Genomic DNA, 10733 nt, shown 5'->3' on the forward strand with positions numbered 1-10733 from the left:
GATCACCGCTTTTTAGCAGGCAAAGTGCGCTCTTTCTTGGAGTAGTTTGGTATCCAATGATTTCCTGAATTGTCTTTCATGAGTATCGAACATTGTCCTTTCATGGCAATTCGTGCCATTCACACACACTAACGCACACGCACACACATACACATACACACACACAGTGCGTGTGTCTATGCCAAGTGTATGCACTGGGGGGGCGCGGTCACTCGCCCAGCAGTCCCGTACAGCAGTTGACAGGCGGACAGACAGACCGAGGAAATGAGAGTGAGAGACAGCTATTTAGAGAAATGGGAGGACATTAGAGCGAGAGACAGGTATGTAGAGAAACGGAGAACGGAGAGAGAGACAGACAAACAGAAGCACCGTGAGCGACAGGCAGACAGACAAACGGAGAGAGTTGACCCCAGCTGCACCTGATTGCGTTTCAAAGATGTGATAGTGAGCTGCGGTGTCCCGTTGAGGAGCGCTTTGAGCCGCATCGACCGCCCGCATCATAGCGACATGACGGTGAGTCTCGATCTACAACCATTAGTTAAGTTAGCTTTTCACAAAGAATTGTGTTTGATGCGGAAATAATAAAACACACATTAAATTACTGCAGGGTACAATATAATATTTGTGAACATAAGAACACATATATAGTCAGATATAAATATACATATATAATATAATAATAATAATGAATACTGTTAAATGAAATATAATTGATTGTATCCTATTTAAGGTTCTTTGCTTATCACTAGGGAGTCGTCTTTCATTTAATATTGTCTCAAAACCCAAACATGATGCAAAATAAATTACGTGCAACAAGTTTACATAAATGTTTTCCTAGATAGTAATACCTCAATAAACTTGATATAACATATATAACTTGTTGCGACACTGTCTTGATGTTGTTGTACCATATTGTGTCTGAATTTCTTTGTTTTGAAGCCAGTTTTCAGGCTTAACGTGAAAAGTGAACCTTGTTATTGATAATGAATTAGATTAGATTTCTGTGGTGAAGGTACTCTCTCTCTCTGTCTCTCTCTCTCTCTCTCTCTCTCTCTGTCTCTGTCTCTGTCTCTGTCTCTGTCTCTCTCTCTGTCTCTGTCTCTGTCTCTGTCTCTCTCTCTGTCTCTGTCTCTGTCTCTCTCTCTGTCTCTGTCTCTCTCTCTCTCTGCTTTATTGGCATGGAAAGTAAATATTTATGTTACTTACTCACTCTCTCGCTTTCACACACGCACACAGATACACGCACACACACACACACACACACACACATACACACGCACACGCACCGAACACACATACTCACATAGACACAGCCCCCCCCCCCCCCCCCCCCCTGTGGGGTCGGGCCCCATCGCAGCCCTCAGCCAATCACAGCGTTCTGTCCCGAGAGGACCCTGGAGCCGCCCTGTCACGCACGCACGCACGCACGCACGCACGCACGCACGCACGCACACACAGACACACACACACACACACACACACACACATAAGCACATTGATACGGACACACACATATACACAAACACATTCCTATCGACACACACGTGTTGTGGTGATGACGGTTGTCATGGAGATGTTGGCTACGCTGCAGCCGGTATCTAAACATATCTGTTAATGGCCCCGCTTTGTGTGTGTCTGTGTGGTTCTCTCTGTGTCTGTGTGTGGTTCTCTCTGTGTCTGTGTGTGGTTCTCTCTGTGTCTGTGTGTGGTTCTCTGTGTGTCTGTGTGGTTCTCTCTGTGTCTGTGTGTGTGGTTCTCTCTGTGTCTGTGTGTCTGTGTGGTTCTCTCTGTGTCTGTGTGTGTGGTTCTCTGTGTGTCTGTGTGGTTCTCTCTGTGTCTGTGTGTGTGGTTCTCTCTGTGTCTGTGTGTGTGGTTCTCTCTGTGTCTGTGTGTGGTTCTCTCTGTGTCTGTGTGTGTGGTTCTCTCTGTGTCTGTGTGTGTGGTTCTCTCTGTGTCTCTGTGTGGTTCTCTCTGTGTCTGTGTGTGTATATTTCTGTGTCTGTGTCTGTGTGTTTCTTTCTGTGTGTCTGTGTGTGGTTCTCTCTGTGTCTCTGTGTGTGGTTCTCTCTGTGTCTGTGTGTGGTTCTCTCTGTGTCTGTGTGTGGTTCTCTGTGTGTCTGTGTGTGTGTTTATTTCTGTGTCTGTGTTTCTTTATGTGTGTCTGTTTGTGTGTTTCTTTATGTGTGTCTGTTTGTGTGGTTCTTTCTTTGTGTCTGTGTGTGTGGTTATTTCTTTGTGTCTGTGTGTGTGTTTATTTCTGTCTGTGATTGTGTGTCTCTTGCTGTGTGTCTCTGTGTGTGTGTGTGTGTGTGTGTGTGTTTGTGTTTTTGTCTTTCTATGTGTCTGTGTGTGTGTGTGTGTCTTTCTGTGTGTCTGTTTGTGTGTCTTTCTGTGTGCGTGTGTTTCTGTGTGACTGTGTTTATCTTTCTCTGTGTCTTTGTGTGTTTCTTTCTGTGTGTCTGTGTGTGTTTCTATCTGTGTGTCCGTGTGTGTGTTTCTTTCTTTGTGTCTGTGTGTGTGGTTCTTTCTTTGTGTCTATGTGTGTGTTTATTTCTGTGTCTGTGTTTGTGTGTTTCTTTCTGTGTGTCTGTGTGTGTGTCTTTCTGTGTGTCTTTCTGTGTGTGTGTGTGTGTGTGTGTGTGTGTGTGTGTCTTTCTGTGTGTCTGTGTGTGTGTTTCTGTGTGTGTGTGTGTGTGTGTGTGTGTGTGTGTGTGTGTGTGTGTGTGTTTGTCTTTCTGTGTGTGTGTGTGTGTGTGTGTGTGTGTGTGTGTGTGTCTTTCTGTGTTTGTGTGTTTCTTTCTGTGTGTCTGTGTGTGTGTCTCTCTGTGTGTCTGTGTGTGTCTTTCTGTGTGTGTGTGTGTGTGTGTGTGTGTCTGTGTGTGTGTGTGTGTGTGTGTGTGTGTGTGTGTGTGTGTGTGTGTGTCTTTCTGTGTGTCTGTGTGTTTGTCTTTCTGTGTGTGTGTGTGTGTGTGTGTGTGTGTGTGTGTGTGTGTGTCTCCCCAGGCCGCCACTAAGCTCCTTGATGAGTTGTGTCACCTGTCGGTGCAGTCGATGACCTCGCTGGAGACCGAGGACCACTTCCGGGTCGTTAAGCTGCTGGGGGAGGGGTCATACGGCAAGGTCATGCTGGTGGTTCATAAGAAGACAGGTGAGCCAGATGCCCTGTCACCCCCCTCGCGCCTTACCTCCCCCTCACCTATCGCCTCTCTCTCCCCCCCTCCCCCAGGCTCCCCCATGGCCCTGAAGTACTTCCTGCGGGCGTCAACCTCGCTCTTCTCCTTCCTGCGGGAATACAACCTGTCGCTGGCGTTCTGCGCCCACCCCTCGCTGACCCGCGCCCTCGGCATCGCCTACCGGACCCCCACCCACTATGTCTTCGCCCAGCAGGTGGGCCTCCACGGAGACCTGTACGACCTCATCGTCCCAGAGGTGCTCTCCCTCTCTCTCTCTCCCTCTCTCTCTCTCCCTCTCTCTCTCTCTCTCTCTCTCTCTCTCTCTCTCTCTCTCTCTCTCTCTCTCTCTCTCTCTCTCTCTGTCCCTCTGTCCCTCTCTCTCTCTCTCTCTCTGTCCCTCTGTCTCTCTCTCTCTCTCTCTCTCTCTCTCTCTCTCTCTCTCTCTCTCTCTCTCTCTCTGTGTCCCTCTCTCTGTCCCTCTCTGTCCCTCTCTGTCCCTCTGTCCCTCTCTCTCTCTCTCTCTCTCTCTCTCTCTCTCTCTCTCTCTCTCTCTCTCTCTCTCTCTCTCTGTCCCTCTCTCTGTCCCTCTCTCTCCCTCTCTCTCCCTCTCTCTCCCTCTCTGTCCCTCTCTGTCTCTCTCTCTCTCTCTCTCTCTCTCTCTCTCTCTCTCTCTCTCTCTCTCTCTCTCTCTCTCTCTCTCCTGCCATTCATCCATTCCTTCCCAACCTGACGGCCAGCTGGTCAGCAGCAGTCAGGGTGAGGCGTCTACCACACCCACGCCTCGCTGCCTTCTGAGCTACTTCCGCCCTTAAGTGTGTCTCCCTGTGTCTATGTGTGTGTGAGTGTCTGTGTGTCCCTGTGTCCCAGTGTGTGTGTCTCTGTGTGTGTGTGTGTGTGTGTGTCTCTGTGTGTGTGCGTGTCTCTGTGTGTCTCTGTGTGTCTCTGTGTGTGTGTGTCTCTGTGTGTGTGCGTGTCTCTGTGTGTCTCTGTGTGTCTCTGTGTTTGTGTGTGTCTCTGTGTGTGTGCGTGTCTCTGTGTGTCTCTGTGTGTTTGTGTGTGTGTCTCTGTGTGTGTGCATGTCTCTGTGTGTCTCCGTGTGTCTCTGTGTGTCTCTGTGTGTGTGTCTCTGTGTGTGTGCGTGACTCTGTGTGTCTCTGTGTGTCTCCAGGGGGGCGTGGAGGAAGGCTCCGTCCAGAGGGTGGTCTCTCAGCTGAGTGGGGCTCTGGCCCACCTCCACGCCCACGGCCTGGTCCACCGCGACCTGAAGCCGGAGAACGTCTTCCTCTGCGACCCCGCCGGCAGCTGGGTGAAGCTGGGGGACTTCGGCATGGTGAGAGACGCCGGCACCCACACACCCGCACGCACGCAAACGCCCGCACGCACACGCACACATGCACGCACGCACGCACGCACGCACGCACGCACGCACGGACGGACGGACGGACGGACGGACGGACGCACGGAGGCACGGACGCACGCACGGACAAACGCACACACCCGCACGCCCGCACACACGCACATGCACGCACCCACACACCCGCATGCACGGCGTGCATGTGGGTGTGTGGGTGCGTGCATGTGGGTGTGTGCGTGCATGTGGTGTGCCCCCCCACAGGTGAAGGCGGTGGGCAGCCGCATCCAGGAGGTCTGGTACAGCTCCGCCTACTGCCCCCCCGAGGCCCAGGGCGCCAGGCGGGGGGGGGCTGGAGCGCCGCTGTGGGTGGCGGCCGACCCCAGCGTGGACTGCTGGGCCCTCGGCATCCTGACCTACGCCCTGCTCACCGGCGCCCTGCCCTGGGCCGAGACCGCCTGCTGCAACCCGTCCTACCGCCGCTACAGGGACTGGGTCTGCCACCACCGCTGCTGCTGCTGCCGCTGCTGCTGCTGCTGCTGTTCCTCCCCCTCCGCCTCCTCCTCCCCCTCCTCCCCCTCGCCCTCCTCCTCCTCCTCCTGCTCCTTCTCCTCTTCCTCCTCCTCCACCTCCTCCTCCTGCTCCTCCTGCTCCTCCTCTGACGCCTGGGGGTCCGAGTTGTCGCAGGGGCCCGGCCCCCCCGTGGCCCCCCAGTTCCGCGGCTTCACCCCCCTGGCCTGCTCCCTGTTCCGGGCCCTTCTGGACCCGCGGCCCAGGCTCCGGGGGAGGCCGGGCGACGCCCTGGCCTTCCTGGGGGAGGAGTGGCTGAGGGGGGAGGAGCGGAGCCGGCTGGAGGCGGAGAGGAAGAGGAGGAGGAGCGGGGGGGAGGGACTCAGAACCTTGAGTCACCAAACATCCCATAATGACAGCGAGGTGTTAGCGTAGCTTAATGAGGCTAGCAGAAAAGAAGCCGGCGGTCAGCTAGAACTTAGATCCAAGATGGCCGCTAGGAGCAGGGCCTCAGCTCTGTGATTCCTGGGCTGGACACGCCCACTTGTGATGTAACAAGTGGAGTGCAGTGACATCACAACATCACACCTCTTGGTAAAACAGGCGACCTTTGACCTATTAAATAAAAGGTTTTGTCCGATGATTGTGGAAGAAACTATCACAAATATTAACTGATGTTCAGCCATGTATGGCTTTAGTAAAATGTGTAAAACATTGATCTTATGTGATTATGTCAGGTTTATGTGAACGAAATGTGTGAATAAATGTGTTCACGTCCCATCTTCAAACCAGTGTTTAAACCTGGGGGTCAAGCCCCACTAGGGGTCAGCTGATCTGGGAGCCATTAAGACATAGACATCTACAGATGATGCTCTTTATCGGTTTGAATGGGTTCCATGAATCCATTGGCTGGAGTTTGGAGCAACACCAGGACATCACTGGGAACACTGGGAACCCTGGGAACACTGGGGAGACGTGGAAGAGGTTTGGGGTCTCAAGATTTTCCTGACTGCAGCTTGGGGCCAAAGGCCAGAGATGTTGATATGGGAGACAGAACACGATGCGGTTACCAAGGCTAACCGGAACCTTAACCCTAACCCTAGAAGTTTATTTTCTAGAAGTTCTAGAAACCGACACTGATATGCTGCTGACGTGTGTGTGTGTGTGTGTGTGTGTGTGTGTGTGTGTGTGTGTGTGTGTGTGTGTGTGTGTGTGTGTGTGTGTGTGTGTGTGTGTGTGTGTGTGTGTGTGTGTGTGTGTGTCTCTGTGTGTGTGTGTGTGTGTGTGTGAGGTCACAGCTGGGTGCAGGGACAGGTTGTTCCATGAAGGACTACAACATGAGGTTGGGTGTCTGGTTCCACTCCCGCGTGGGTCGGCTGGCCCTGGGCCGGACCCTCACCATCAGGGTGAACTGGTGTGTCCTTTCCCTGGGACCACCGGGCCGTGTGTGCGGTTATGCGTCTGCATGCTGAGTGACAGCTGACACCGACGGAGGGGCCCTCTGCAGTACAGGGCCCAACTGGATGGCTGGGGGGCCGGCGGGGGGGCCGGAGAGGGCTGGGCCGGAGCCAGCGTGTGTGTGTGTGTGTGTAAGTGTGTGAGTGTGAGTGTGTGAGTGTGAGTGTGTGTGTGTGTGTGTGTGCGTGTATAAGTGTGTGTGATAGTGTGTTAGTGTGTGTGTTAGTGTGTGTGTGTTTGTTTGTGTGTGTGTGTTTGTTAGTGTGTGTGCGTGCGGGTGTGTGTGTGTGTGTGTGTGTGTGTGTGTTTGTTAGTGTGTGTGTGTTTTTACGGCATCTCTAATTCCCTGCTGCGTAGATTCAGCGACCGGGGGCGGTGGTGAATCCATCATGTTGTGACAACATGAGCTCCTCTCTGATCTCCATCCCACAGAAACATCTGCTGCTCTGCATTAAGTACCTTCAACATTACACACACACGCACACACACACTAACACAGTCTATAATTACTAAATGTTTTGAATTCATTAAAGAGAGAGAATCTGAGGAAGAGTACTGATGTCTGTAAAGTTGACACATCGCTGGCATCTCTCTCTCTCTCTCTCTCTCTCTCTCTCTCTCTCTCTCAGTCTATCTATCACTCTTTATCTTTCTCTCTCTCTCTCAGTCTATCTATCACTCTTTATCTTTCTCTCTCTCTCTCAGTCTATCTATCACTCTTTATCTTTCTCTCTCTCTATGTCTATCTATCACTCTCTCTCTCTCTCTCTGTCTCTCTGTCTCTGTCTCTGTCTCTCTGTCTCTCTGTCTCTGTCTCTCTGTCTCTCTCTCTGTCTCTCTCTCTCTCTCTCTCTCTCTCTCTCTCTCTCTCTCTCTGTCTCTCTCTGTGTGTCTCTCTCTCTCTCTCTCTCTCTCTCTCTCTCTCTCTCTCTCTCTCTCTCTCTCTCTCTCTCTCTCTCTCTCTCTCTCTCTCTCTCTCTCTCTCTCTCTCTCTCTCTCTCTTCCGCTGCGCTCTGATTCCACTTGTCAGCAGGGCTAATTGGTGTGACGTCATTGTGACCTCAAACGTATTCATGTCTCGACAAACGAGACCTCACTTTAGTTAGGATAACTAGCAGAGGAAGTATTGGAAATAAGTAATTTAACATTAGATAACGCTGATATTTGATTACATTTAATTAAAATACATTCAAGATTTTTGTTTTGTTGTAATTAAAATGATTTATCTAAAACAAAAGCAGGTTTTATTCGTAGTTATAATGGTCGACTATCTAGATATGTATCCCTCGTTGTTCTAATTAGATGAAGTCAGCTGACGCTAACTAACCCTAACCCTAAGCCTAACCCTAACCAATCCGTCTGCCCAGCTCCCATCTCCCGACGAGGCCAAAAAAGTGTGAAGAACACACCTGATTGACGACCGACTTGAGTGTACGTTATGTGCTTGTGCGAGAAGTAGAGTCTCCATACAGCAGGCGGAGCTAATCTGTAATGTGGCCTTAAAAAAACGAGTGCAGTAGTGCACTATATCCGTGATAGGGAACGATTCTGAACACAGCTACTGGCCTCAGTGATTGTTGTCAGCAGAATGTTGAGAAGTGTCACATGTATATATGTATATATATGTATATATATGTATATATGTATATATATGTATATATATGTATATTTATATACATGTATATATATGTATATATATGTATATATATATATATATATATATATATATATATATATATATATATATATATATATATATATATATATATAATATAACTATAATAAACTCAATGTTTATCTGGTTTGTTTACAATCGTCACTTCCGATCTTCTCGTTCACTGATTCGCTAGTCAAGGGCTAGCACTCCACCAATCAGATTAGTCCGACTCAACGATTCAGTCGTAGCCGATTCGACATGTGGATTCGGCGCAAAGGACGCGACGGGTTTTACGACGGCCGATCGCACAGAAAATAGCGTACAGACTCGTGTCACCAATCTTACCAGATTGTCTGACGGCTGATAATCGTCATCGCTATCGTCATCATCGTCGGAAAGCTGCTCTCGGCCGCCTCCGACAGTCAGCCAATCACTGCTGCTCTCTCAGGAGACATAACTGACCAAACACCGCCGACGTCCCTAACAGAATACGATCAGCAGCTGGTAAATGGTCTGCATTCACACAGCGCTCTACAATACTACAATACAATACAACTTTATTAATCCCACTAGGGGCAATTAGTTTGAGCAGCTAGTATACAGACACAGTAACATCCAAACAACAAATACACATACACAACTACGGAGCATTTAGTAGTCGAATTAGAGAGGGGATGAACGACTTGGAATGGCGGTTTGTTCTGCAAGCAAATCGTAGCGACGCCCTGATGGCAACACAGAGAATTCACTTTTAAGAACATGACCAGAAGAAGCCAAAATACCTGCTGCTTTCTTAAAGGTCCCATGACATGCTATTTTATGTATTCTTTAATATAGGTATTAGTGGGCAACTAACACAGTATTCAAAGACGGTCCCGAAATTCAGCCGTGGTGCAGAGTTACAGCCACTCCGAGCCAGTCGCACATTGAGCTTCCCCCAAATGCTCTGATTTGGCGTCTGTAGCTATAATGCAAATGAGGAGGAGTGAAGCGGGTCAAGGAGGAGGGTGGGGGTGTGGCCCTGAGCAGCTTGCAGCCACGGTACCATGCACTCTGTTTACAGTGGATGCATCGCAATGGCGAGTCGCACACAGCCTTTAGCCGTGTTCTGTAAATATTCTAGAACACACGGGAGTCCTGGAGCTCTATACCTAAATATTATCATATAGCCTACATAGATATCTATATCATATAATATATATTATCACGGCCAAAAGCCGTGTGAGCCGATATTATGAATCTCAAATGACGGCGTTGGGTTCTCTGATGTTCCTGGTTCTTCAACGTCCACATCAATGTGAAGTAGACTGAACTGCGACAAGGACGAGAAAGGGATTGTTGCCGGGCAGCGCTTAGGCACCCCCGCCTCCGGCGTGGTCCCTCAGCGGGGCTCAAGCGGGAGACATTCGCCGCCAACGATCCCTTCGTCCTCCATGTCGTGGTTCATGTTCTTGAGGGAGTCAAAGCCAAAGTTCCTTCCCCCCAATTCGTTCTCATCCTTGGCGGAGATAACCCCCAATACGAGTCTCTTTGTAGAAATACCAGAGATGAGAATCCGACGTGTTATGCGCCATAACACCAAAGGCAGAACGGTTATCCAAATAACAAGGAAGTGTACAACCCTTGCGTTACAGTCCTGGAGCTCTATATCTAAATAATATCATATAATACACAGAAATCTATATCATTTAATACATATTATCACGGCCAAAAGCTGTGTGCGCCTCCAGACGATATTATGAATCACAAACGACTTTGTCTGGTTCTGCGACGTCTCTGGTTCCTCCACTTTCACATCAATCTGAAGTAGACTGAACCGCGCGCTGCCTGCTGCCGGCTGCCCGCTGCCGGGCGATGGAGACATCAAAGAACCGATTAGAAACACTTGCGTTACATTGTGTGTATTCACACACACACATGTGGCGCTCGCACGGTCGTGTCTCATTGGCGGGCCAACGTCTCTGGGCGGGCCAGGCAGAGTAAGGGGAGGAGCTTAGATGCTTTATGACGACATAAATAAAGACGTTCCAAATCAGCGCGCTCAAGCCTCCGTTTTTTCAAAGGCGAGCAGAACAGCTATTGCTCGTTTTACACCAAATGCAAGTTTTAGCCACTGGGGGACCATAGGCAGGCTAGGGGAACTCATATTTATGTTAGAAAACCTCATAAAGTGAGATTTTCATGTCATGGGACCTTTAACCTGTTAAGCCCTAGGCCTATTTCACAGGCCTCCTGCCCGAAATGACATGCCCATAATGAATAGAGTATGCCTCCACAACTACAAGGGCTATATGAATGAAGTTGGTTTAAAAAAGAAGGTAACACCTGTGAGGTGGCTGCAGAAGTGTCAGAATCAATATAGATGTTACTGTGTCAGAGTAAATTCAGCTAGAACATAGTAAGAAATGTAAATTTTCAATTTTCGCCTAGATAAAACACATTATTTAGAGTGAATACCACATTGAAACTATGGGATAGTAGCCCAGAACCTTTAGGGAAACATATAACAACATCTGATGAGTACCCTGTTCCAGGATAAATGCTAATAAAGTGAATGAAGTGATTTTAGAGAGGTTTTAGTACA

At 49.4% G+C, this 10733-nt stretch overlaps 1 protein-coding gene across 1 annotated transcript; it reads left to right on the forward strand.

Annotated features, from left to right (window-relative positions):
- The first annotated feature begins 318 nt into the window (after positions 1-318).
- LOC115535955 (serine/threonine-protein kinase SBK2-like) lies at positions 319-6207 on the forward strand. Its single transcript, XM_030347567.1, has 5 exons — positions 319-513; positions 3004-3148; positions 3227-3429; positions 4342-4503; positions 4789-6207. Exons 1-5 carry the CDS (start codon positions 508-510, stop codon positions 5467-5469), a joined length of 1197 nt encoding a protein of 398 aa, XP_030203427.1. The 5' UTR covers positions 319-507; the 3' UTR covers positions 5470-6207.
- The last annotated feature ends 4526 nt before the right edge of the window (positions 6208-10733 follow it).

The sequence above is a fragment of the Gadus morhua genome, chromosome 22 (assembly GCF_902167405.1).
Source record: "Gadus morhua chromosome 22, gadMor3.0, whole genome shotgun sequence".
In the NCBI taxonomy this organism is placed as follows: domain Eukaryota; kingdom Metazoa; phylum Chordata; class Actinopteri; order Gadiformes; family Gadidae; genus Gadus; species Gadus morhua.

Bases quoted from the DNA above. Each gene is read 5' to 3' on its own strand.
- LOC115535955 (XM_030347567.1), top strand. The intron at 3,149-3,226 runs GTGAGCCAGATG...CCCCTCCCCCAG, and splicing joins GGTGGTTCATAAGAAGACAG to GCTCCCCCATGGCCCTGAAG. The intron at 3,430-4,341 runs GTGCTCTCCCTC...GTGTGTCTCCAG, and splicing joins ACGACCTCATCGTCCCAGAG to GGGGGCGTGGAGGAAGGCTC.